Source organism: Hyperoodon ampullatus, assembly GCF_949752795.1.
Source record: "Hyperoodon ampullatus genome assembly, chromosome: 1".
NCBI lineage: Eukaryota > Metazoa > Chordata > Mammalia > Artiodactyla > Ziphiidae > Hyperoodon > Hyperoodon ampullatus.
In genome coordinates this window covers 215,351,677-215,379,188 of record NC_136914.1, presented here as the reverse complement: position 1 = coordinate 215,379,188, position 27,512 = coordinate 215,351,677, and the positions used below count along the sequence as shown (strand labels likewise).

General features: G+C 51.3%; 1 protein-coding gene across 2 annotated transcripts in view; it reads left to right on the top strand.

Moving 5' to 3' along the window:
• Window positions 1-25,916, top strand: part of HSPA12A (heat shock protein family A (Hsp70) member 12A) — a gene marked incomplete at both ends in the record, with an annotated part of 156,929 nt that extends 131,013 nt beyond the window's left edge. For both annotated transcript variants that reach the window (XM_079701623.1, XM_079701624.1), the window contains 9 exons: window positions 941-1,127; window positions 3,614-3,718; window positions 9,728-9,844; window positions 17,599-17,770; window positions 21,357-21,443; window positions 22,017-22,121; window positions 22,845-23,103; window positions 23,798-23,901; window positions 25,279-25,916. In XM_079701623.1, the coding sequence (XP_079557749.1) occupies window positions 941-1,127; window positions 3,614-3,718; window positions 9,728-9,844; window positions 17,599-17,770; window positions 21,357-21,443; window positions 22,017-22,121; window positions 22,845-23,103; window positions 23,798-23,901; window positions 25,279-25,916 (1,774 nt within the window). The remainder of the gene's footprint in view (window positions 1-940; window positions 1,128-3,613; window positions 3,719-9,727; window positions 9,845-17,598; window positions 17,771-21,356; window positions 21,444-22,016; window positions 22,122-22,844; window positions 23,104-23,797; window positions 23,902-25,278) is intronic.
• Between the last annotated feature and the right edge of the window lie 1,596 nt (window positions 25,917-27,512).

The following is a 27,512-nucleotide window of genomic DNA, read 5'->3' as shown; positions in this document are numbered from 1 at the left end:
CCCCTCTCTCTCTTCCCAGGGCTCTCTACCCCTGTATGAGCTCCCTCACCTCGAGGCCTGAGCCTCCTGCTCAGCCACCTGGCTTCCCGTCTCCCGCCCTTTAGTCCAGTTCACTCCAGTCAACAGTAGCTCTGATTCTGTCCTGCCCCTGCTCTAAAACCTTTAGTGGCTCCCTATTACTCACTGATTAAATCTCTCACTCCTCAGGGTTCTCTTCAGCCTCGTTCCTACCACCTTCCCAATCTCGTTTTTCACACGTGTACACAATCACTCTTCTCATTTACACGCTTTCTCCAACCTACACAGTCACTTAGCTTGCCCACCTCAGAGCAGCCTGCCGTGTCCTTCCCTCCTTCAACATCAAGTCTCTCCTGAGCCCTGCATTCTTTCCAAGGCCCCAGCTCTGGCACCTCTGTCTCCTCTGACCCCTCTGGGACATTTCCCTGGTCCCCTCATTTCCATATGATGAGGCAGGTATTTATGTGTTTGTTTATACCCTACCTGTTTCAAAGAGGATGCAAGCCAGCTATCCATGTGCTGTTGAGTGCTTGCAAATTAAAGAACCAAAACTCAAGCCAAAAAACAAAAAAAAAACCCCATTACCTATACTAGGTTGTGAGTTATTTGAAGGCAGAGACATAAATGTTTCATCTCTGTGTCGCTAGCAGCTGGCACACAGTAGATGCTCAGTAAACGCTGAAAGGATGAAGCAGACTTTGTTACTGAGCAAGAACCTGGCACTTGTCCCTTTTGTTTTCCTTATTAACTGAAGTTGTGTCTCTAGTCACTACTCAACCAGCTAAACTAGAGGGCACCTTTGGCAGCCACCATGGGCACTCACATCTGTAACAGCCATGCACACAGTAGGTGCTCACACCAGTGCTGCCTGCATTGGGATTACGCAAGAAGGCCCATGACCTCTGCCTTTCCTTGGTGGCAGGCGATGGGAAGGAGGCGACCCTGGGGTGTCCAACCAGAAGACTCCGACCACCATCTTGTTGACTCCGGAGAGGAAGTTCCACAGTTTCGGGTATGCCGCCAGGGACTTTTACCACGACCTGGATCCCAATGAGGCCAAGCAGTGGCTGTACCTGGAGAAGTTCAAGATGAAGCTGCACACCACTGGGGTAAGCCAGCCTCTTCCTGGCCCCAAGTCCTCCGCATTCGAGACCCCGGGGTTCCTCCAGCCTTTCCAGACCTTGGGGGCCCTCAGGTTTCTCCCAAGCAGAAATGAATGTCCATTCACCTTGATTTTAGAAACAACCTGGAGCACACAACACTTTTGTGGAACACACAGCACTTCCTGATGTACACATGGGCAGGGAGATATTCAGAATGTTTAGCAACTTGTTTGCTTTGGAAATTGACCAGTCAGAGAGATGCTGGCTGGATGGAGCACAGGCATAGGGGGCTGGGAGACCCCTGCTGTGCCAGGAGATCCCCCTTCACCTGTAGGATTGTTGGGAGATCAAGGAATCCTGAAGGAAGGACTCGGGGACGAGGGAGCATTTTGGGGGCTCAGGGTAGTGGTTATAACTAACCAGTTTGGAAGTAACAACCAGCAACAACTGGCTCATTAACCTTCTATGTGGGGAAGGAGGTAGCTCAGGAAATCAAGTGCCCAATAATTGGAGGCCCAGTGCCTGAAGTAGTTCTGCTTCCAACTTACCAGGGTTTTGTAAGATGGCCAAGTTGATTAGCACCCTCCCCCAAGCTTCATCGAAATGTTGGGCCGTAGGATAGAATTTTTTCAATTTAAGCATTTTATCCCTTAAATTTTCCTTTACTCTCAGTACTTAGAGATGCAGGATGGTGATGGTGTTTTGTTTTAATTAATTTATTTATTTTTGCTGTGTTGGGTCTTCGTTTCTGTGCAAGGGCTTTCTCTAGTCGTGGCAAGCGGGGGCCACTCTTCATTACGTTGCGCGGGCCTCTCACTATCGCGGCCTCTCTTGTTGCAGAGCACAGGCTCCAGACACGCAGGCTCAGTAGTTGTGGCTCATGGGCCTAGTTGCTCCGCGGCATGTGGGATCCTCCCAGACCAGGGCTCGAACCCATGTCCCCTGCATCGGCAGGCAGATTCTCAACCACTGCACCACCAGGGAAGCCCCAAGGTGATAGTGTTTAAGACCACAGACTATGAGGCCAGATGGCCTGGGTTTAAATCCCACCTCTGACACCTTTGAGATACTTAATCCAAGTCATGTAGACTCTCCTTGCCTTGCTTTACCTTATCTGTGAAATGGAGACATGGAGAGTGCTTTTCTTATGGGGATGTTGTAAGGATTAAAGGAACCAAAATACACAAAGCTCTCAGAACCATGCCAGTCGGTCTTTAGTTACTTAAAGTCAATTGCTAGCTTCTATTATTTATTGCTTTCATATGTCTGCTTGTTAAGTGTTTGCAGATGACAAAACAAATGTTACTGGGAAACGCTGCAGCCAGCACCCTGCCTTCCAGGGCTCGGTGCTCATCCGTGTGTGTGTCTCTCTCTGAAGCACACTGACTTCGGCTCAAAATGCATCCTTCCTGTTTCACCTGATGGGATTCAGTGCCCAATAGGAATCTCCTGCAGGTGGAAGCCCAGGAAGTTTTTCAATTTGAATTTTTCAGTTCCAAGCCTGTGGCTTCCTGATGCCTGGAAGCCGCGTGGGAGCCACCACCCCAAAGCTGGGGTGTCTTTGCTGAGCCCCAGACGTGGGAGGAGTGAGCATGTGTGCAGGGGTCAGGATGACGGGCAGGCCCCACAAGGCCGGTTTAGCCGCTTGATACCTCTTCACACTCCAAAGGCAAAGACTCATTACCCAGCCCGGATCCATCCAGAGACCACACTGAGTTTTCTCCCTGGTGGTAATGCGTCTTCTGCTTCCAGGAGACTTGGGGGTTTCCTCCTGAGGTTTGCTCCCCTCTCTGCCCATTCCCACCCTCTGGGGACTATTTTCATCATTTTTTAATGACCGCAGTCCATCCGGCATCTCACGGAGCATCTTACACCCAAGGACTGCACTCAGCAACTGCTGTAGCTTCTGGCAGAGGGAGGAAGGCAATGATGGCGGGCTCCCAGTGGATTAGACAGCACAAGCCTTAAAATAGGAGCTCTTCTATTTTTGTGACTTGGTTGGCAGCTCATCGGGAAGTAAAAGCTTCGTGTCTGTTTAGCACCGTGCACATCAGTGATGTGGTATGATTATCTAGACTTCCATTAAGGGGGCTCCCAAGGGTGACCATGTGTGTCATGTGGAAATAGTGTGTAAATTGCATCGGGAGTGGCGTCTGCTGCCTTTTTTTTTTTTTCTTCCTGGGCTCTGTTGCTGCCCCAAAACCTCTGCCCCCAGAGGATCCAGGGGAGAGAGGAAAAGAAGGAGGGAGGGAGGGAGGAAAGAAGGGAGCAGTGGAGGTGGGGGCTGAGGGGAGCAGCCAGGGCCTCCCGCACAGTAAGGGGACATTGCTGCCAGCCCTGTCCCTGGGGACGTGCCATCCTAGTCTGCCCCTCAAACACCAGGAAACACAGACGTGGTTCACTGGGTTCCCCAGGTCTCCAAGTGACAGTGCTTAAAGCCAGAAGGCATGTCTCTCCTTCTTCTCACCATTTCATTCCTGTCCCGGCTCTAGGACCTCACCATGGATACAGACCTGACAGCAGCAAATGGCAAGAAAATCAAAGCCCTTGAAATCTTTGCTTATGCCCTGAATTACTTTAAGGAACAGGCGCTGAAGGTAGGTACATGCCAGAGCCTGTGCTGGGGCAGGGGGCACCTGCCAGCTAGGGGAGCGGGGACAGCCTCGGGGCAAAGAATGTGCGCTTTGTATTCAGAAAGTGGGATGTGTCCTTGTGCACTGCTGGTGGGAAGGGAAAATGGTGCAGCCGCTGTGGAGAACAGCCTGGCGGTTCCTCAAAAGGTTAAACACGGAGTGACCATCTGGCTAGCAGTTCCAGTCCTAGGTATGTACCAAGAGAAACGAAAACATATATTCACACAGAAACGTGTACATGAATGTTTCTAGCAGCACTATTCATAATAACCAAAAAGCAGAAACAACCCACATGTCCATCAGTGAATGAATGGTTAACTAAATGGGATTCACCCATACACTGCAATGTTATTCAGCCTTAAAAAGGAATGAAGTAGACACCTGCTATGGCGTGGATGGACCCTGAAAACATTACGCTAAGTGAAAGAAGCCACATACAAAAGGCCACATACTGTATGATTCCATTTGTAGGAAATGTTCAGAAGAGGCAAATCCATAGACAGAAAGTAGACTCATGGTTGCTAGAGGCTGGGGGAGCGGCAGAGGAGTGACTGCCAGGGGGTATGGGTTACTTTTGGGGGGTGATGAAGTTAGATAGCGGGGATGGTTGCACAACCTTGTGAATATACTAAAACCCACTGAATTGTGCACTTTATTTTATTTTATCTTTTTGGCTGCGTTGGGTCTTCGTTGCTGTGTGCGGGCTTTCTCTAGTTGCGGCAAGCGGGGGCTACTCTTCGTTGTGGTGTGCGGGCTTCTCATTGCAGTGGCTTCTCTTGTTGCGGAGCACGGGCTCTAGGCACGTGGGCTTCAGTAGTTGTGGCTCGCGGGCTCTGGAGCGCAGGCTCAGTAGTCTTGGCGCACGGGCTTAGTTGCTCTGCAGCACGTGGCATCTTCCTGGACCAGGGATCGAACCCACGTCCCCTGCGTTGGCCGTGAACCCGTGTCCACTGCACCACCAGGGAAGTCCCAAACTGTGCACTTTAAAAAGGTGAATTTTATGGTATGTGAATTATACCTCAGTAAAACAAAATAAAGAAAGGCGGGAGACATACGCAGCAGCTGTGCGATCTTGGGCAAGGTGCTCGTTCTCTCTGATACCCACGTTCCTAACATGAAAAAGGGGTCAGGTAACTGTGCCTCGTGGGTCGTTTGATAGTAAGTGAAATATTAGATGTTAAATGCCTCCCTGGGGGCTCAGCAACTGTTTACTTGGCAAATAGTTGCTGCTGTTCCCCCTCTCCTCCATGCCCCCCACCCCAGACCCCATGGAAGAAGCTGACCAGGTGAATAAGCCCCCTTGGTTTGCCCTTGCAAAGGTTTGTTCAGTGATGGCCCAGAATTAAGAAAATGGCTAATTTCCAAATGGAATATAGCCATCCACTCAGTGTCCCCTCCCACAGGCATGGTGATGAGTGGGTGTAGATCAGATGATTCAAGAGCCTCGTGTGTTGATCTCTATCCAAAAAGAATTCGGAACTTCAGAAGTATTTGGTATTATGTGATTGCTAGAAGAAATTTAGTGCATTCTAGAAATAGAGTAGAATAGAATTCTAGAAATAGGGCTAGAGGGAGACAAAGAAGTGAGGTCGTAACACTGCTTTCATCCATTCAAGTACCTCTTGTTTTTGAGTACTTTTTGTGAGCCAGGTGCTATGCAAGTTCTGGCCGCGTGGAAAGAAACCCAGTGCATACAGTCGATGGGTGGGTGTCATGAGGGGGTAACCGTGGGTGTTGAGTGTTCGGTGAAGGCAGAGGTTCTGCCCAAGGGCAGCAGCAGGGAATCCTCCCCGGAGGAGAGGGATTGCGGGCCTCTGACAGGCAGCAGCTGGAAGGGCGGATGTGTTTTGCACTGGTGGAACGGCCCAGGCACAGCTCAGTGGAAAGAAAACAGCAAACCGCTGTGGGAAGCAGACAGTTTGGAGCAGGCGAAGGGCAAGGCTGCAGAGAGCAGGAACAGCAAGTTCCGAAGGAGAGCATGTGAAGCCTCGAAGGCCAGGCGAAGGAATTCTTCCTGGGTCGTGGGGAGCCCTCAAAGGATTTCTCGCAGGGGTTGCCATGGCCACAAGGATAGCGTTAGAGGAGGGGAGACCACGTGGTCCTGAGGGCCTGCAGGTGGAGGAGAGTGATATGTTAGCAGCTCACTCAGATCCTGAAGCAAGTCTGTCCGAGGGCTGAGGGCGAGGCTGAGACTCCAACTGCTGAGACTCCAACTGCGGGGTCATTTGAGGAACATGAAAACCAGGGAGATAAAGGTGGTGGGGTGGAGGGAGGGAGTGGTTCCTGGGAAAAAATTCCTCTATGAAAAGGGGTGGGGAGAGGGTTCCAAGAAAGGAAGTGGGAGGGAGATGGGCTGGCTTCGCTTCAGGAAGAAGGTGGGGACCAGCCAGAGGCAGGAGCAGTTAAGGCCGGCGGGGGCCTGTGGAAGGGAAGCCGCCATTGGTCCAGGAGACAGCGAAGCAGGAGAGGAGGTGGCCCTCTGTCGGCCTGAAGAGAAGGATCTCAGAGGGATGGGCTCAGCGCCTGGAGAAAGATGAAGGCACAGAGGGAGGTGGGGGCCTCCGGAATAAGAGGAGCAGCCGTGGGGACTCAGGGAACGTGTAGAACTTGAGAAAGTCTACGACTTTCTACGAGTGTGGTTCAAGTTGGCCAAGAAGAAAGGCGTGAACAGCCCATCTCTCAAGGGAGGCAGGAGGTGGAGGGGGCAGAGGTCAGGCACGGGCATGGGTAGGTGGGTAGTTGTGGACCTGTCGGCTCAGCCAGAAGCTTCCGGAACCTTCTCTGAGCAGGGAACACGTTGTAAAGAAATTCCATGCAGAAGAGCTGTTTGAGGAGGTGTATAGGAACTAGGCCCTGCATAAGAGCCTGGCTGGTGTTTGAGGGGCAGGTGGGTTCAGTGCAGAGGGGGGACTATTGCACGTTGGACCAGAATAAGCTCAAGTAGAGTATCTCAGAAATCACGTCCCTGGAGCAGCCTCACTATTCACGAGGGACAGTCAGTGAAAGTGCCTGACGCGAGATGTTCAGTCAGTGCCAGCTTCCTTCCCTTCCAAGCTGATCTCCACCCACTGGCGAACAAACAGCTCATCAGACAACTTTCCATACAGCCAGGGAAGCCCATCATTCATCTTTGAGCCTTTTCCTGTTTAAAGAGTTTAAAATAGCCTGGATGGTTACAGGCACCACTCTTAGAATCCCTCCCAACCCATCACATGCTCACCTGCTTTTAAAGCCCAGTGCAGACCTGCAAGGAAATAAAACATGATGAAAAAAACAAAAATAAACACAAACAAAAACTGGCTCTTTCACCAGCAATCCCACTCCTGGACAAATATCTGGAAAAGATGAAAAGATACATGCAAATTCAAAAAGATACATGCATCCCAGTGTTCATAGCAGTACTATTTACAATAGCAAAGATGTGGACGTAACCTAAATGTCCATCGACAGATAAATGGATAAAGAAGATGTGGTATACATATACAATGGAATATTAGCCATTAAAAAGAGTGAAATAAGGTCATTTGGAGCAACATGGATGGACCTAGAGATTATCACACTAACTGAAGTAAGTCAGACAGAGAAAGACAAATATCATATGTCATTTATATGTGGAACCTAAAAAAATGATACAAATGAACTTATATATAAAATAGAAATAGACCCACAGACATAGAAAACAAACTTATGGTTACCAAAGGGGAAGGGGTGGGGAGGGATAAATTAGGAGTTTGGGATTTAAATTAGGAGTTTGACAGTACTATATGTAAAATAGGTAAACAACAAGGACCTACTGTATAGCACAGGGAACTATATTTGCTATCTCGTAATAACCTATAATGGAAAAGAACCTGAAAAAGAACATATATATATATATATATATATATATATATGTTCATATATATTCATTCATATATATATCTATATATATATATTCATTCATATATATATATCTATATATATATCTATATATATCTATCTGAATCGCTTTGCTGTACCCCAGCAATTTACACAACATTGTAAATCAGTTATGCCTCAATTTAAAAAAAAAAATTTGTTTCATTTTGGTCTAAAGCAGAGATGTTTTTAAAAACATGTTTATTAAAAAAACGTTTAGTGAATGTACTGAACCACACACTTAAAAATGGTTAAGATGGTGAATTTTATGTTACGTGTATTTTCTCACAATGAAAAATGAAAAGTTTTTTTTAAAAGGGAAAAAAAATTTACTGATCAAAGAGGAAGTTAGTTCAGTGAGAGGGTGGGTCAGCCCCAAGATAACTATGTGAAACAATAGAGAAAATGAGATACCCATTAGGAAAAAAATCGCCAGCCTATTAATCTTCTGAAACATGTCCCCAGAGCGGACTTTGATGCAGAAGCACATTAGTGTGTGTTTAGGTTTGATTTCAGATTTGTCTGGTGAATGTGGCAACAGGAGGGGAGCAGAAGCATCAGTCAGAGGTCTTCTCTGGGCCGGATGCTCCCTGTGTGTTCTCATTTAATCTTGCCAGTAACACTGTGGGTTAGTGTTATTCTTCCCATTTTACCGGTGGGAATACTGAGCCTGAGAGCTATTCTAGAGACATATTTTGTCTACCTGGGCCTGGTGGAAACCTCTGATGCTTCCACCCGTCCTGTTTATCCACGTGGGTCCCACTGATTTTCTTTTTTTGAAGAAGAGTTGATTTACAATGTTGTGCCCATCTCTGCTGTACAGCAAAGTTACTCAGCTATACACATATAGACATTCTTTTTTGTGTGTGTGTGGCCTCTCACTGTTGTGGCCTCTCCCGTTGCGGAGCACAGGCTCCAGACGCTCAGGCTCAGCGGCCACGACTCACGGGCCCAGCCATTCCGCAGCATGTGGGATCTTCCCAGACCGGGGCACGAACCCGTGTCTCCTGCATCGGCAGGGGGACTCTCAACCACTGCGCCATCTTTTTTTTTTAATATTCTTTTCCTTTATGGTTTATCCCAGGAGATTGCATATACAGTAGGACCTTGTTGTTTAGCCATTCTAAATGCAGTAGTTTGCATCTAGCAACCCCGAAGTCCCAGTCCATCCCTCTCTCTCCCCTACCTCTCCATCCCTCTGTCCTTGGCAACCACAAGTCTGAGCTCTATGTCTGTGAGTCTGTTTCTGTTTTGTAGATAGGTTTTACATTAACTGAAAGTCAAGGGCAGCACGGTTCTTGCTTAGGTCATGTTGTTCCTACCCTTCCCATCCTGCCAGGAAAACTCCACTGATGTGCTAGGCCTGCAGTAAGGTGGGTGACAGTGACAACTCTGATAACAAATGCTACCAGTCATTAAGCATTCCTGTGGGCCGGACACTGTTCAGATACGAGACCAAAAGTAACAATTTAGTTAAGACCTTGGCCTTTCAAGTCAAGATAGACCTGCGTCTGGGTCCAAACTTTGGCTCTGCTACTTTCTAGCTGGGCAATCATCACAGAGATACCGAACGTATCTAGGCCTTAGTTTGCCACCTGTAGAAGAGGGGCGGTGCTCATCTCTTCCTAACGGGATTCTCAAGTGGATTAATGCGGTTGAGGTATGGAAAGGGCTTAACAAGGTTGACACTGGAGCAAGCTGTCAGGAAGTGTAGCTCTTAGGAAATTATCAATCCTCCCAATAACTGTATGAGCTTATTATTATCCCTACTGCACAGATAAGGAAGCTGAGGCCTGAAGGGTTGTCACTTGCCCTAAGTCACATGACTAGGAAGTGGCCAAAGGCCTCAGATCTGCCCGTCTCCCACCTGCAGCCACATCCAGGGAGTGGAAGGAGCTGGGAGCTCCCTGTTTGCTGTATATTCGGAAAACAGACTCTTGTTCCTGACGCTGATAAGTTCGGGGGGCCGCGGAATAGATGCCCCAAGAGTTCACGGCCAGGAAGCCTGGATTTTCAGCAAAGCCACAGGAGGACCAGCTCTGTCCACTTGACCTGCTGCATTTTCCTTGGCTTTAGGAGCTGAGCGATCAGACGGGTTCAGAGTTCGAGAACTCTGATGTCAGATGGGTTATCACAGTGCCTGCCATCTGGAAACAGCCCGCCAAGCAGTTCATGAGACAAGCTGCCTACCAGGTAAGTGCGGGGCCGGGGGCGGGCAGGGCCCAAGATGCACCTAGCGGTGGCTGTCACCCCACTCCAGGGTCCCCCAGCATTCACAGGCCTCCTTGGGGAGGCAGCGAGGGGTCTCCCACAGGCGGGGGGCCAGGAGACTTCCCATTCCTCAGCTTCCTCCTGGGGGAGCAGCGGGGGTCAGACGGACAAGGGGTGGGGCTGGGCTCAGTTTTCCTTCTAACTTTATTCATTTCCAGGTCTTGTTGCCCCTGTAGGTTCCTTGGGGCTAGGGTTGCAAACTGAGGTTCAGAGGTATTTCTCTGTGGGCGAATGGAAGAGAGACCCTCAAGGAAAAGGCTTGGGGAACAAGAATATTTGCACAAGGAAGAAATAAAGACAAGGCCAATGGCCATGGACCAGGCACATCAGCCTGGTGGAGGCTGAAAGCTGCACATGTGCAGCTGGGAAATAAAGGCAGTACGCTTGTCCTCTGCATGGTTCATCTTAGGAGCAACACAGGAGCACGGCATGTACGGGCGCCCCAGACAGGGGAGAGGGCTGCTGGACCTGCCTGGTGGAGGACACCCACAGCTGAGTGAGGGCAGTGGTACAGTTAGGGAGCGTGCCAGTCAACATGGCGCCATGGAGACAGAGCATTCCAGCGTCGACGGCCAGCCCATCCCTCATGGGTGCAGGGGGCACCACTGGTGCCAAAGCCCTCGTGGCCTCCAACCCTCACATTGTTTGCGGACAACCTGTGCCACGACGGGGCTTCCATGAGCGTCTGACTTCATGGCAAGAATGGCGGGCCGTACTGACCTGCTGTTCTGGTCCCGGGGACAGAGCTGGCCCCTGTGGTACTTAGTCCCCTGGGGCCTGGGTCAAGTCTGTGCTGAGAATCAGTTTTCAGAGCCTTCAACCTGAGTGGGCTGGGAAAAAAAACCACAAAGGTCATAGATGTCCCCTTGTCGCCTGCCACACCTCTCAGGAGAGAGCCACCTTTCCCTGGAGACGCACCTTTGATGCTGAGTCTGTGGCCACATGTATAAATATAAACCTTTCCTTTCAAAATGCCCATCTAGTCAACGCTGATCTCTGAACACAGTCAAATGGCCCCAGGCACCTTGGCGTCCTGAATTGCCCTGGACGCTTGAGGCTTTACTGCAGGCGGCCGGTAGCGTTCAAGGAAGGGCAGTGTTCCGCCCCCGCCCGCCCCGTGCTCCCCCGTTCCCTCCCTTCCCTTCCCTGCCCCAGGCTGGCTCCTCTGCTGTCCCCTGCTTCTCTTCAGCGTGAGAATCTGGCTCAGTCTTCGTGTTTGCCAGAAATAGATTTGTTTTTACAGGGAGGAAGGAAGAAGGTGGAAGTTCCAGAAAGAGGCAACTTCTTTAAAAAGGAAGAGACACAAATGCAGTTTCACTGTCCATGGGAGCCCTGGGCATCAGGGAGCTTTTCCTCGGTGTCAGCCTTTAGGCAGTGTCCAAAGATCCAAAGACAGGACACTGGGACATGGCTGTCTGCTAAGACACAGCCTGGGATCCTGAGTTTTCCCAAGAAGGATACTCAAGAATCATGGTTCTGACTTTCATTTTCCAGCCCATGGGAAGACTTCAGCAACAAACATGTGACCCGGAAAGGGGACAGTTCTTATTTTTAGCCTGAAAAAGAAAGAGGTGCGGTGACTTGTAGGTTTGTCGGGGCTCATGGAGCCCTGGGCCGGCTCTTCAAGGACTGCCTCTCTGAGAGGGTGGGGCCAGTGTGGGGAGAGGCCCCTTATACTGGGGAGGCCAAGGGGGAAACCAGGCTGAGAGGGGTGTGGCGTCCTCTAGGCTTTGGCACCTCAGGCGGTAGGAGGGCCAGCAGCTCCTGGGCAGGGCCCAGGTGGCCAGCATGGATGGGAGGGGATGGGGGACTTTGCTTCCTGAGGCCCAGAGACACCCTGTGGATCGGCCTGTCTTCTCCATGCCAGGTGATGTTTGTCCAGGACAGTGTCTGTGCAGCTTAATGTTTGGCCCTTTGTAGCTCTGATTTGATGCTTGTGTTCAGTCACTGGATGGATTCTAAGATGGCAGGTACCATTCATTCATTCTTTGTTCACTCATTCATTTATTCATTAAACAGCCTGTGCCGGGGGCCTCCTGTGCCAGGACTGTGGTAGGTGCTCGAGTCATAGGACAGGAGCCCTGCTCTCAAATCACTTGCATCCAAGTGGTTCATTGAAGCCATTTGTACTTCTGGCAAGGGGCAGGTGGCATATCAGGGGCACCCTCTTTAGCCTGTCCTCTGGGAGAGTCTTCATGACAAGATGGAAATGGAGCTTGCTACTCTCCAAAATTAGCATCTCTCCAACTCTCCCTCCTCACCTCCCATTTATTATGCAGAGTAAGAAAGATGCATACCTGTGATGGTTACTCTTATGTGTCAACCTGACTGGGCCTAGGGATACCCAGATATTTGGTCAGACATCATTCTGAGTGTTGCTGTGTGTGTGTTTTAGGATGAGATGAACATTTAAATCAATTGACTAGAGCAGATTGCCCTCCCTAAGGTGGGTGGGTCTCATTCAATCAGTGGAAGGCCTGACTAGAACAAAAGGCTGAACCTTCCTAGATAAAATGAGAGGAAATTCCTCCTGCCTGCCTGCCTGCCTTCAGACTGGAACATTGGTTTCCCCCTGCCTTTGGACTCCAACTGAAATATCGGCTCCTCCTGGGTCTTGAGCCTGCCGGCAAGGGAATTATACCATCGGCCCTCCTGGCTGTCCAGCTTGCCGACTGAGGTCTTGGGATTTGACAGTCTCCATAATCGTGTAAGCCAATTCCTTATAATACATCTCTTTCTACATATACATACATCCTACTGGCTCTGTTTCTCTGGAGAAACCTGATAAATACAGAACCTGAGCACAAAACACAGTTCTTGGCCCACCCAGCTTCTGAAATCTGAGAGTGCCCACCAGCCTTCCACCTGAAGTGCTGCTGCCTGTGGCCTGGCTTCTGACAGATGAACAGGAAGGATGAGGAGGTAGGATGGTTCTCCTTCAGAGCAGCTGGGAAACTGGTCTGTCCACCCCGCTTGCCTGTGGCAAGTGGAGCCCCTCCTTCCGGGCTCATGGGAGGCCTCCCGAGCCCAAGTTCATGGCACAGTCACATGGAGGCTGAACGTCATCCTCCCCCGGCCTGGGGGAGGGGGAGGAGGCCTGGACCAGAGCCAGGAGATGAATCTCTGGGCAGCATCTCCCGTGGAGAAGCAGGCCTGCAGGGGATGGGCCTGGGGCCTGCACTTGGAGGACTGAGATTCACTGCCAGTGAGGGCTGCCCAGCACTTGACATGGGGACAGTTTCATCTGTGAAACTTCCAAAACTCCTCTGCTGTCAAGTGATTGTTGAGAAAGTGGGTTAAGTCTGCATCTTTTATAATCCACAGCCTCGGGGCAGCTTTAGACCCTTTAAGAGCATTCAGTGAAAAGATGGTGGCAGAAGGAACAGCTGATGCCTCTTCTGAGGCCTCAGAAAAGACCCAGAATGAGGAGACAGTTCCCCTGCATCCTGAGCACATCATGCAGAGGAGGTAGTCCAGTGTATTTCTAGAGGCATTTTGCCTAAAATGTGTAACTCTAGTAGGTTCCAGAAACCTGTTAAATAAATGATGTTCCCCAACGTACGACGATCTCCTCTAACACGGAGTTGCAGCTTGCTTCTGCCTCCCTTTCTGAACAAACTGCAGTGAAAAATAATCACATCAGGAAAGAAAGCCAACCCCATGACTCTCAGAAGCCGTGCAGCTGTAGCTCTTTGCAGTTTGACACCAGGCCAGCTGAGCACTCCGCTGGTCTGGCTGTTTTTCTCAGCTGTGGACACAGCCCCTGGCGGATTTGCCTGGCTGACGGCAGGACCAAGGAGCAGTGGTCGAGGTGGTAACTGCGCACGCCTCGGCCTCCCTGGAGTGCGGTCTTCTCACCCACCTGGTCCTTTCAGGTGGAGCTTGTGACCAGGAAGCAGAGCGCTAAAAAGTACTACGGTGGAGCTCTTGCTGGCCCAGATTCGTGGAGAAGTCAAATGGGGTAGCAACCTCCTTGTTCAGACGCTTTCTGATTGCAGAATCCTCGGGTCATGTTAGAAATGCTCTCATGAGAAGGGCCAGAAATTGCAGAATAAAGGCTGGCTGGAGGGATGAGTGATTCATTCATTCGGCATCTGCCATCTGAGCACCTACTGTGTGCTCCGGGGCAAGAAGACCTGACTGCTGCCCTTAGAAAATGCACCATCTTGCGGGAGAGGCTGGATCTACAGTCGGGGGCAGAATATGCTAGGTGCTGGGCCGGGGGCCGAGCAGAGGGAGAGCTCACACTGGAACACAACAGTGGCCTTGAGATACCAGCTCCAGAGGCAGAATTATTGAAAGCGGAGAGAGAGCTCTCCTGCCCCGGTTGACCCTGGCCTGAGCCCAGGAAAAGACCCCCAGGTCTCCTGCCAGCTGCCAGGCCAGAGGGCTTCTGCTGAGAAGGATGGCAAGTGTTTTCATGCGGAAACAAAGCTTACATTTCAGGGCACTGGATCCTTCTCTCAGAGATAAAGACATCTGGGTTTCTGAGAGTCTGGCAGAGACGTTCGTGTTTCCTCCTTCTCTTGGAGCCCACCAGCAGCTCCGGGAAGCCTCCTGGTGACTGGGGATCTGTGCAGAGGCAGCTGCCTCCCTTTGCCTCCCCCTCCACTCTCCCTGTGGCGAGTTTGCGGGTAGGGACACGGCCCCGCACTCTCACTGGGGAGTGGACAGGGGGGCTGGCTTAAGCAAAGGAGTGTGGTTACTTTGTCCCGGGTCTCCCAGGCACTTCCGGGGCCCCCACTGACCTTGCCTTTCCCCTCCCCTCTGGTTTGGGGTCCTCTTCACCTCTGTTTCTGTCTGCATCCTGAGCAGGGTACTGTGGGGGAACCCCCCATGGAAATGGGTCAAAGCTGTTGCTGTGGAGCTGAGGCCAGCCAGCTGGGGAGGGAGAGGTGAAAGGCCCCCCGAGGGGTGCAGCCCACAGCTGTTTGGGGCAGATTCAGGTCAGCCTGCTTGTCTTTTACATCTTCAGGATGTGGGAGCATCCGCTGGGGGGGTGGTCTCAGTCACACACCAGGTACCCTCGGACGCCCTTGAGTGAAGAGCCTGGAGTAAAATGTTACATTTTACTGGACCTCTTGATGTGATTTTCCACATAGATATTTCACATCTAAGTTAGAGATCCTGCTCAGAATTTCTGGGTAGGCATGGAGGGGAACAAGGGAGTCTATTTTCTTCTCTCCTTTGTCACCTGCCGTCCCCATTCCCGCTGGGCCCAGGCCCCTGTTGCCCTTACCAGCCACGTGGGGGCTGCCTGGCTGGTTGACATCCCAGGGGGACACAGTGACAGGAATGTGCCTTTTGAGTGGGCAGGGCCCGTGCCTTTCCTCCACACTGAGTCCTGGGCGCCGCTCTGCTCCGCACCCCACCCCCCACCCCAGCCTCCTCCAAGCTTATCCTCCATCCTGAACTTTGGAGGAGAGGCTTGTACATCCAGGGCCCACTGTTGCTTTGTAACGCGTCTCTCCTTCTTCCTCAGCCCATGCTGTGGGAGCTGGGCCTGTGAGCTTCTGTTCTAGGAGGGCCTTGGCTTTCCGTACAAACCCATGAGGATAGAAGAACCAGTCCATGAGCGCTGTTCTGTAGACGGGGCTCCTCCTGGTGTCACTTTGGATTTCTTCTTCTGGGATCCTGGGGGTAAAGGTTCAGAGGTTTCACTGTTCCTGGTGGCACCTGACACGTGTAACCCATGTCCTATTTCATCGGGCATTTTAACCTTTGTCTGCCTTTGTGCTGAGGATGTCTGAGGAGACCCTGTGAGAAAGTGAGGCTGGGGGAGGGGGCACCTTCCTTCCCTTGGATGGGGAAATCTCGTCACGCATCTGTGTCACTAACCTAGGGACCCGTGTAAGCTAAGGGCAGACCTGGCCTCTTTGACCTGGGAACCCTGCTGATGGGCACAGATGCTGCCCATGTGGTCGGCCTCAGCCAAGGGTACAAGGCAGGAAGGAGGCGGGTTCCTGGCGGAGGGTGTAGGCGTGTGCGGTTCCATCTGGTTTTGTAATTCAGTCCAGACGGGTTCTGCCCTTGCGAGGCATTCATGGTTTCGGCACAGTGGAGATTTTCAGTCACCTGCCGGCTGATGGTATCTCATTAAGACATAATTAACTGGCTCGTTTGGGGGTGTGGTGATTAGGGGAAATGAATGGCAGCAGGTCTAGGCAGCACTGTCGCAGAGTAAATGAGTAGAGAGCATACCTTCAAACCAGTTCAGGAGTATTACGGGCACCCACGGGTTTTGTCAAAGCACAGAGGCCCGGGCCCTACCCCAGTACCTGGAATTGCTAAGAGCAGGAGAATTGAGAACCAATTAAAGAGCTGGTCTGCAAGGCTCAAGGCCTGGGCCTGGGCTGCTCCCACTTCTCTGGGATACCCTGGAGCCTCAGACTGTCCCGGTTTTAGCACTGAAAGGCCCGCGCCCCAGGGAACCGGGATAGTTGGTTGCCCTACCTCTCCGAGCCTTGGTTTCTTTCTTCACAGAGTGAAGGCGTTGGACGAAAGGCATTTCTACTTTCTAACCTGAACTCCCCTCCCCTCCTTGCCCAGTAATGGACCCTCCTAAGCTCCTTCCGCGCATGCCCGTGACTCTAGGCCAGCTCTTCCCCACCGGGTCATTGTACATGTGTGACGTGAGGCAGACCTTTGTCCCTGGTTGACGAGATGAGTCCACTAACCCCCCGGGGCCTGGGGAGACCTGGGAGACTTCTCCAAAGGGGTGCCACACGAGGGCGCATCCCGGGTTTCCTTGGAAATGGCAGCAAAGACAGCAAACACAGTGGTGATAGAAGGAGCCAGTTTTTATTTCCCATTGTGCCGGCAACCAAGGAAAGCCGTGAGCTTGGGCAGCTCCAACAAGCAAGCTAGATCTCGTGCTCCGGGTCAAGGCCGTGAGAGGCCAAGCCGGGCTGTGTCTCTGAGCACCCTCAGAAGGCTGGTCCCGGAGCCTCCTGGCTGCTCTTCGTGAAGGCTGGAGGGGCTGTGACTGGAGCAAGCCAGGTGTCACGGGGCAGAAGCATTTCTGCTGTGAAAGGGATAGAGGCTTTGAATAAGACAACTGTCAGTGGCCTTTCCCCCTGCACTCTAGGAAATGGGGACTCTGTGGGATTCCGGTGGCGGGGGGGCTTTCTCCTGGGGCCTTCCTGGCGCTCTGGAGATAACAGGTCAGATTCCCACACAACAGAACCAGACGCTTGCATGGCTGAGGCCCAGTGATGGCCCTGCTGTTTCCTAGGCCACCCAAGATCGGGGTTTGCTACGATTCGGTCAGACCATTTAGTCCTGGGCCTGGGCCTTGGAACAGAACCGGAAACAGACCATCGGCCTTGCATCCCGTGGTGGTTTTCAAAGTTTTCGGTCCTTTGCCCCTTTGTGCTTCTCAGTTCTGGGCCAAGCAGGCCCCAAATGCAGGAGGCCCTGAGGCTCACAGAGCCTGGAATTTCCCAAGGGCGCTGGTACATTTTCTTTCCCCACTCTGTGACGTTTGGGTACCTGGCTTGGGGACCAGCATCCGATCACCCCCGATTTTAGGCTCTGGAGAGGCCTGTGGAGGGAATTTCCCAAACAAGCGGAGTGTGAGCGTCCCTTCCTTGCAGGGTGTCAGCCCAAGGCGTGGGTGTCCTTGGAGGGGTCCTGGCCTGGGAGCCTGGGTCCCAGCCTTGCCTTCTGTCTTCCAGGCAGGGCTGGCTTCCCCCGAGAACTCAGAGCAGCTCATCATTGCCTTGGAGCCCGAGGCAGCCTCCATCTACTGCCGGAAGCTGCGGTTGCACCAGATGATCGAGCTGAGCAGCAAGGCCGCGGTCAATGGGTACAGCTCCAGTGACACAGTAGGAGCTGGGTTTGCACAGGGTACCTCCTGCTCTCTCTCTCCCCCTCCCCGCTGTCTTCCCTCCAGCCCCCTGCATGTTTCTGTGCCTTGGAGTTTTAAAGGCACTCAGTGCGGTCGTGAGAAATCAAGATGCTTCTGAAGGAGGTTGGCCCTTAAGTACCTCTGTGCTCAGCCCCCCTACCTGGCCCCTCCAAGGACCCCCGTAAACTCAGCAGTGGTTATCCTAGTTCGTCACCCACCCAAGTGCCTTAGGGGAGGGCACTTCTCTCCAAGAACCCAAGGGTGGCCTGAGAGCGGCTCTAGGCCTTGCATTTTACTGGGCGTTTAATCTCTCCTCTCTATTAACTGATTCTTAATCTAATCCCACTTGCTTGTTATTAATTCCTCCATTAAGATTGTTGATTTATTGCTGACTCACTCATTGGGGCCGCTTCGTGTGTGATGAGCTCATTATGTGTCTTAACTATAAACCTGGCGAGAGTTGAACCTAGAGATGGAAAGGGCTGACTTTTCCTGAGGGGCTGATGCTCATTTGGCTGTGGGAAGGAGCACCGCCCATGGAGACCTGGATGGGCATTTTAAGGGCCTTTTTCTCTTTCATGTTTACTATATGCAAGTTGCTCACAATCTTGTGCCTCAGGACTGTTTTCCCTGGAATGCAGGGCTCCGTCGGTCTGTCCAGGGCCACGGAGTCTGCAGACACCCTGGATCACTCAGAGCCACGTGAGTGAGCATGGAAGCTGATGGGAGCTGGGGAGGTGGCGCTGTGTGCCCCGGCTCTGAGCTCTGTGCCCGGGTGAGGGCTCCGAGGACAGAAAACCCACCATCGCCCAAGCCCATCTCCATCCTGCCCTGCAAGGCCCAGGCCCAGGAGGAGAGGGATGCCATCAGTGAGGACGGTCACCGGTTGGTCCCAAGCTTTGCTTGGTCCTCTTCCTGTCGCCTGTCTCTGCACTGCCCAGGGTGCTGGGGCCCAGGCTCACGCTTTGCAGACACACATTCCTGCCCAGACAGGCCTCTCTTCCTCTTCACAGGGTGACTCTGCCCCGGCAGCCACTGCTCTGCATTTTAAACCCAGGATGGAGGCGTCGGTGAGCCTCAGCCACGAGACAGTGGCAAGAAGTTCGCTTGTCCCCAGGCTGCCGCCTCAGCCTGCTGGGGACATGTGTTCGCACCCTGGATCTGATTCACCCAGAATGAATGGAAATGGGCTTCCCTCTAAGTCTGAGGGCTTGATGTGCCTTTTTCTCATAATGCTTGGCCTCCCCAGCATGCCAAGGCTGGCCTCACTGCTAACTAAATCCAATGCATTCATGTTTTAAATACTCAGGATGATCTCGTTATTTAAATTTCCTTCTTCATTGTTGTAACTGGAAAAAAGAGGAGTGACTGACTGGGCTCTATATTTCATATGCTGATTCTTAGGCAATTGTTCATGAACTGCAGCTCATGTCAGAATTAGCTAATTCAACACAGCATTCCTTGACACTTCTTAAGTATAACGTTCACATTTGAGGGGGAAATTTTTTTGAATGCTTGCCTTCCCCAAGGGCTCAGTTTTTGGTTCCCTTTCTGTAACATATCCTACCTACCCTCACACTGCCCTGTGTCTGTGTGCTGTGCCTTGTGGGATTTACTGTTGTTTCCTGTGCTCAGAGGGGTGTCTTTGGTTTTTGAAATCCTCAAATTGTTGGCCACCATCCCTCAGAGGGGCAGTGAGACAGGGGTTCTGTCTCAGCCTTGCTTTACGGTGGGAACCTGTCTCCCGGAAGAACGGGGTGCTTGCTATGTGCCGAGGCCTAGCAGAGCATTTAATCCGGGATACCCAGGATGGCATTAATACCCCGAGACCCCCTGGCTGTTTTCTGCCCTCCGATGCTCCTCCCTGCCCAGTGGCCACCACTGAGGAGACCAGAGCTGGCACTCTGCCCCCAGCACTGCAGGGTTTGCTGTCGGTGTTATTTTACTCCAAAAAGACTTTTAATGAGATTAGAAAAGGCTACATTTTTCACAGTCTTGGGCTTAATTTGCCCGAAAAATGAGATCATTTTTTGAAGCTTAGAACATGTTTTATTCGCCTCACTAGGCCGTTTTTTATGGATGCCATTTTCGTTAGTCACCTAGATTGTTTTAGAAAACCAATGCCCACTACAAGGTGTGCAATATAAGTTCATCTGGACCCGGTGTTGGGAACAGCAGAGAAGCCCTGAGTTTGGAGATCCCTCCCAGGCCCGCGGGAACTCTTTAATGGGGCGGGGGTGGGGGGCGGCCTCTCTGCTGTAAACCAGAGCCTGAGGAACTTAAGTGTGGCCCGATGTTTGCCATTCTAATCCCCAGAGAAGATGTTTTGCAAACACCGTGCTCCTTGCTGAAGGAGGCTGGAGGGTCAAGGGTTCTTTATTGGATAACCAGCAACAGATGGATTTGTAGGGCTTCCGGACTAAAAAATTGGTCGGGAGGACACTTGTGGGATGGAACAGCAGAGTGGGAACAGAGCCTTCGTCTGTAAAACCAGGATTGCTCTAAATTGTTCACGGTAGTGATCATTTGTTGGGTTCCCAGTCTCATACTTGGTGGTTTGCCTTCCTTATCACCTGCTGTGCGCCTGGTGTCACAGTGGGTGCTGAGGATAAATCAGACGGCTGGTCCCTGCTCTGCCTGTGAGAGACGTTAAGCGATTCGCCCAAATTCCCATCGTGCCTGTGCTCTGCTGCTTCCCAGGCTCCCTCTCACAGCACCTTTCCCACCTCTTAACATTCGTATTCTGCTTTTTCAGACTCCACTCTAAATTGTTAAATCTCAAAGGCAGAGGGGGTCCGTGGTCTGAGGCTTAATTTCAGGCTGCAAGACAGAGTCGTGGGAACTGCAAGTCCCTCGACCTCCCTGACCTGGTTTCCTCGTCTGAACACAGGGCGATATGATTTGTGCCTGTCCGCCTCACGGGGCTGTCAGGAGGCCTGCGGGAGATGAAATACCCATGCGAGTCACAGCCACTGAGTACCCCGAGCCACCCCCAGGTTGTCCCCGGTTGTGCTGGAAAAAGGCAGCGCCGACTTTTCTAGGTTCAGCCGTGCCACCTTGCGGCTGAAGCGCCACCTTGTGGCTGAAGAGCATGTCGACTTCAACGGGGTCTGGAAAGGGCTCCTGGCCGTTTATCCAGGATCCAGATTAGGAAAACATACCCCGCATTCCTTGTATCAGACAAAACTGCTTGATGTGAAATTATTTAACCAAGCGCACTGAAGTCTGCTTGGCAGACAGCCTCCTCACTGGGGCAGCAAAGCCAGGAAATTGGCCTATTTTATTCGCATTCCCCTGAAAGTGTCCCTGGAGGAAGGGAATCTCATCAGGGTGAGCATTTCAGCAGGGCACTGGCCAAAGCTGCCAGGCAGATGAATAGATGAAGGCTGGTGGAAATAGCTACTTGCTCTGGAAGAGCTGACTTTGTCATTCCCTATGTTGCATTTATGTAATCATTTTGATCAAGTATCACCAAATGTTCTGTTCCTAAACCTCCCATGCTCTTTTACCTCCACTGACTGCAGGTGACTGCCAGCTCTTCCATGTTTTCTTACCCGTCGTTATTTTCTTTCTGTTGGCCACTAGCTAAGGAACACGTACGACGTAATCGGCAGAGTCGAACCTTTTTGGTGGAGAATGTCATAGGAGAAATCTGGTCCGAGCTGGAGGAAGGTAGCATCCTTAAATGTCCTTTGCCCCTGCTGGATTGTGTGTGTGTGTGGGCGGGGGGGCTGCTGGCAAAAATGCATTTCTATTTGTTCCTTCTGTACTTTTGGGAAAAGTTCCAAATCAGTTGGTTTTACAGACCACTCACCCAGGGAGAGCTCTTTTTGGAGCTCTCATTTTGCATGTTCTAAAACCATATAGGTTCTTCAGAAGAAAAGTAGGAATTGGAACTCACCAGTTCCAGGGTGAGTCTTGTGCTAAACAGCAGGTCATTTGATGGTGCTATTAACTTGGCAGGAAGTGGTCCACACGTGCCAGGTATGCAGCAGCGCATGACCTGAATGCCTTAGTTCTAAAGACTCACCCATCTGGGTTCATCATCCATGCTAACCGGCACTTCTGGGCAGACACTATCTCATCTCTTTAGTCATGAATAACTCACTGTGTGGCTAATTAGCAAAACTATTGTACTAATGAGTGTTGTTGGCGCTTAGCTGGGTACAGCAAGTCATCCTGCCAGCTTGTTCCAGGACATGATGGACAAGTGGTCTATCTAAAGGTTGGCTGTTTTTGTACCAGGTGACAAGTATGTGGTAGTGGACAGTGGCGGTGGCACCGTAGACCTGACAGTCCACCAGATACGATTACCGGAGGGACACCTTAAAGAGCTGTACAAAGCAACAGGTAAGCCTGAGAAAATGAGAAAAATGGCTAATTTTCTCATACCTGAGCTGTTTTACCCATTTCAGATTTCTCTCAGTATCTCATTCTTTCAGTTCCACCACCATGTGGAATCACAGGCAGTAGAGGATACGGATGCATGAGACCAGAGAGCAAAATGCAGTTAAATGGCCTTTAAAACACAAACCACCATAACTTGGGTTTGTGCATAAAGTGAGCCTGTTTCAGATCCTGGCCATGATTGTCACCTGTGATTTGGTGAAGCTTTCTAGGGAGGTCCCACGATGCCTGGTCTTGGATCAAGATCATCAAACCAAAGAACATTCTCTTCTTCTTGGTGGGGTGGGGATGAGTAATTAGTAGATCACAGGGACTAAGCGAGGTCTGCTGGTTTTCCAGACACTGTCCTTGGATTTCTTGGGTGGGAAGACCATGATGCCCCTAGTTAGTTAAATGTATTGATTTTCTTTAAAATGTAATTGATTTTAAACAGATTGTTGACGAGTGATTTCTGTAGGAAAGTTTCTCCACGTGGAATGAGAAGAACCTGAGGGTTTTAAAGCGTAAGTAAAAACGCATAGCTGTGGTCTGCTGGCTAAGTGGGTCCAAGTCTGTGCTGCTGTCTTTGAGCAGAACCCAGAACCCAGGGTAGGCTGCTTCTCAGACTCCGGATTCCATTTCTGACCGTTTTTAACATAGTGGTCTCCCATTTTGTTCTTGACTCAGGTGGACCCTATGGATCTTTAGGAGTAGATTATGAATTTGAAAAGCTTCTGTGTAAAATATTCGGAGAGGATTTTATTGAGCAATTCAAAATCAAGCGTCCTGCGGCCTGGGTTGACTTAATGATTGCATTTGAGTCTCGCAAAAGGGCAGCTGCCCCGGACCGAACTAACCCTCTGAATATCACCCTGCCTTTCTCCTTCATCGACTACTACAAGAAGTTCCGTGGGCACAGTGTGGAGCACGCCTTGAGGAAGAGCAAGTGAGCTGGGCTCGTGTTTGGCTCAGGACAGTCTAGGGGGTAGATTGTGTTCATGGGGAGGAGGAAGGTGGTGTGGACTCTGAGTTCCAATCCGACACACTTGCTGTGTGTGACCTTGGGCAAGTGACTCAACTTTTTTGTTCCTTAGTGTTTTCACCTGGAAAATGGGCATGATAATTCCACTTACCTCAAGGGTTGTTGTGAGGATGAAATGTATTCATATATGCTTAGCACGATGCCTGAGACCTGGAAAACACTATCTTTGTGTCAGCTATGATTACGCACTAAAGAGATAAGCTGTATGAAATCAGGGAAGTTTGTCTGTTTGGGGCCCTGCTTTATCCCCAGTGTCTACAACAGAACCTGATGCATAGGTAGTAGGTGCTGGGTAAATATTTGTTGAATTATTTATCACCCTGCCTTCTGCACTAGACTTTGGCTTCCACTGTCTCAGGGGAATGTTGGCCACAGGCAAAAGCAAAGAGGAACCAAAGAGGTTATGCCTTAGCTTTGAAGCTTCTAAGAGTCTGGGTCCTGGTGGTTTAGTGTGTTTCTAAGGGTTCTTTGGACTTTCAAGCCCCCTTCGGCCCCCTTGGATGTGACAGCCATTCTACCAGGGCCCATGACTATGCAGGTTAGCCTGGGTATCCTTTATACACTCACCGCTCATTCTCTCTCTGCCATGCCTCCACAGTGTGGATTTTGTGAAGTGGTCCTCACAGGGGATGCTGAGGATGAGTCCAGATGCCATGAATGCCCTTTTTAAGCCGACCATTGATAGCATCATCGAGCATCTCCGTAAGTGATCAGCCAGGGCTCGGCCACTCAGTGGGGCAGAACCAAGAATGGGGACTGATGTTTCTAGTATCACCAACCAGTGAGATGTGAAGTCCGGATGGCAGGGGGTCTCGGTCTTGGAGCCGCAGGCCAGGGCCCCGGCAGGAGTGGGCAGGGCCTGGGCATGCACGAGGGCGGTTGCTGGGCACTGGCTGTGGATCTCTCACCTCAGGGACTGCAAAGCAGCCCAGAGCCTGTTCTCACTTGGGCTTCCATTTGGCTTCAAAAGTCAGAGAGCCGGGAGATCTAAAGCAATATTATCATCGAGTGACAGGCCTTAGGGAATGGATGGTCTTTGCTGTATCAGAACAAATTAGAAACCACAACCTCTGCCAGGCAGGAGGAACTGTTGTGTAAACCAAAGAAAGGTCTCCCACAAGAGAGCAAACAGAATCTGGCCGTGCAGTCAACCTGCTCCCTCAGGGGCCCTCACCCAGGGGGACACAGCAGACTCACCAGGGGCCTCTTTCAGTATCCAGGCCCTCCACACATTTCCCACCCTGCAGCTACTCAGTCAGAACTCCTAGAGGTGGGATGGGAATTTTATGAAAACCAAAGAATAATACTGATAACGGCCTGCCTTAACAGCACCGCAGGTTTGGAGAGGGCAAGAGGTATTCATTTATGTGTAACAAAGAACTACGTAGGGCCTCCCTGGTGGCGCAGTGGTTGAGAGTCCGCCTGCCGATGCAGGGGACATGGGTTTGTGCCCCGGTCCGGGAGGATCCCACATGCCGCGGAGCGGCTGGGCCCGTGAGCCATGGCCGCTGAGCCTGCGCGTCCGGAGACTGTGCTCCGCAATGGGAGAGGCCACAACAGTGAGAGGCCCGCGTACCGCAAAAAAAAAAAAAAAGAACTACGTAAACTGATCACTGTCTAGCTGTTAAAATGGGTCTCTACTTAGCAGTAGCTTTGGTTTTTATTCCTGAGCGTATTGATGTACAAACCCCTCCTTTCTTTAAAAGATTGGCTCTACAAATATATTCTATTCAACAAAGTCAGACTAAGCCTGTCCTCCAGCTGGCCCAAGCGGCTTTGTCCATTCTCCACATTCTCAGGCCACCCAATCCCCCCTGGTTTTTTTTTTTTTTTTTGCAGTACGCTGGCCTCTCACTGTTGTGGCCTCTCCCGTTGCGGAGCACAGGCTCCGGACGCGCAGGCTCAGCGGCCATGGCTCACGGGCCCAGCCGCTCCGTGGCATGTGGGATCTTCCCGGACCGGGGCACGAACCCGTGTCCCCCGCATCGGCAGGCGGACTCTCAACCACTGCGCCACCAGGGAAGCCCCCCACCACCGGCTTTTGGTGACAGGTCTCTGTCCCTTCCTTTTCCCTTTCAGGGGACCTGTTTCAGAAGCCGGAGGTGTCCACGGTCAAGTTCCTCTTCCTGGTGGGCGGCTTCGCCGAGGCGCCCCTCCTGCAGCAGGCGGTGCAGGCTGCCTTCAGTGACCAGTGCCGTATCATCATCCCCCAGGACGTGGGCCTCACCATCCTCAAGGGCGCCGTCCTCTTCGGCCTGGACCCCGCTGTCATCAAGGTGCGCCGGTCCCCGCTCACCTATGGGGTTGGGGTGCTGAACCGCTACGTGGAGGGCAAACACCCGCCCGAGAAGCTGCTGGTGAAGGACGGCACTCGCTGGTGCACTGACGTCTTCGACAAGTTCATCTCCGCTGACCAGTCCGTGGCCCTGGGCGAGCTGGTCAAGCGCAGCTACACCCCGGCCAAGCCCTCCCAGCTGGTCATCGTCATCAACATCTATAGCTCTGAGCTCGACAACGTGAGCTTCATCACCGACCCCGGGGTGAAGAAGTGCGGCACGCTGCGCCTCGATCTCACGGGGGCCAGCGGCACTGCCGTGCCCACCCGCAGGGAGATCCAGACCCTCATGCAGTTCGGGGACACCGAGATCAAGGCCACGGCTGTCGATATAGCCACCTCCAAGAGTGTCAAGGTTGGGATCGACTTCTTGAATTACTAACCGGCCCTCCCCGCCGCCTGTCCCCTTGGACTCAGCTCACCTGCATCCGCTGACCTCAACCCTGACTGTTCTTTCCTGCCCTTGACCCTAGCCATCACCCGTCTGAATCTCAGCAGGGAAGATGAGAACAGCCAGGGCTAGAAATAATTAGGGATTTTTGAGGGCACACTGGAGTCAGAAAAACTGTTGGCAGTGCAGATGGAGGTTGGGAAGTAAGGAATTTGAGGATCCAAAAAAAGCAGCTAGTTTTCATAGGTACGAAGTGGTGAAACCTGCCCCCCAACCCCAGCGCCGCCCCACAAGGGAATCAGTACATTTCTGCAGCAGTGATCGGGCTTGGGTCGAAGAGATCTCCCTTATGTAGAACTTAGGATGCCCTGTCGCGATCCTTCCAGATTTGAAATAAGATCTTTGAGCCAGGAGGAGATTCTTCATCTCTCTTGAGACTTTTCTTTTTTTACATATCTTGGATGGCAGTCGATATAAAATGCCATCCATCTGCAGTTAATTTCTTTTCATCATGGTGTGATTAAAAGTGATGATTCACTGGGAACTTGGAGGGTTTTTAGCTGGTGAGAGAAGACTGCCTACACTGGGCGCTATTTTAGGTTCTCATCATTTAAATTCCAAAAAGGTTTAGTGAAGAATAACTGTAGCTTCAGCTAATCCACTAGGATCTGTGAGTAGGAGCGCTGACACCTCAACTTTTCAGCAGGTAAAAATTTGCCTCGAGGGAAATGGATATTGAGCTAGTGACATATCCCAAATTATATGCTGTGATAGAACTCCCCAAAGGCCAAATCCTGATTTCTGAATTCATAAGTAATCTGAGTTAACCTTAGTAGGATTCTGTGTGAGAAAATGAAGTTGCAGTTTGCCTTGTTCACATCACCAAGCCCGGGAGTCCGGAACAGCCCCTCCCCTTGACAGGCACACGTATTTTAAACTAACTCCCTCCTCCCTGCTTGCCCTCATCTCCCTAAGAGATTTGGCCATTTATTTCCACATTTTGAAAAGAATACATTGGTGATACATGGGCAGAGAATCTGTTAAATGAAATGTTTCATTAAAATCTTCAGTTTTAAAACTAGAACTGAAGATTCTATCCAAAGGCATTCAGAGATCTGTACTTGGTGAATGAAGCTGGGTTTTTTCAAAGCAGATCTGTGTATCTCCCGCGCAAGAACTGCCTGGGTGCTTCTGAAAACCAGGTTCCTGGATTCTATCCCTTTTAGGAACTCAAGTCTTGGAGAGGGGAACCAGAATCTGAAATTTTTAGTAAATGCCACAGGGGACTGTGGTTCAATTGGAATTTGAAAACTCCTAACTTTAGGGTTTTGGAAAGCTGGGGCACAGACCAGAGCCTGCAGCTTCCAGTTGGGTTCCCTTAGGGAGTGAGTCTACAAGTGAAGAACCACAATCCCACATTTTGCCCTCTTGTGAGTGGGGCTGGAGCTCCAGCTGGCTTGGGGATGGCACTTTTAACCTTCACAGGAAGGGCCTGGGGAGGAAAAAGATTGGAAGAAAGGCAGCCTAAGAATGGGGCTGAGGAACCAACTGGTGTGTATGCCCGCTCTCCATCCTTCCCCACTTGCA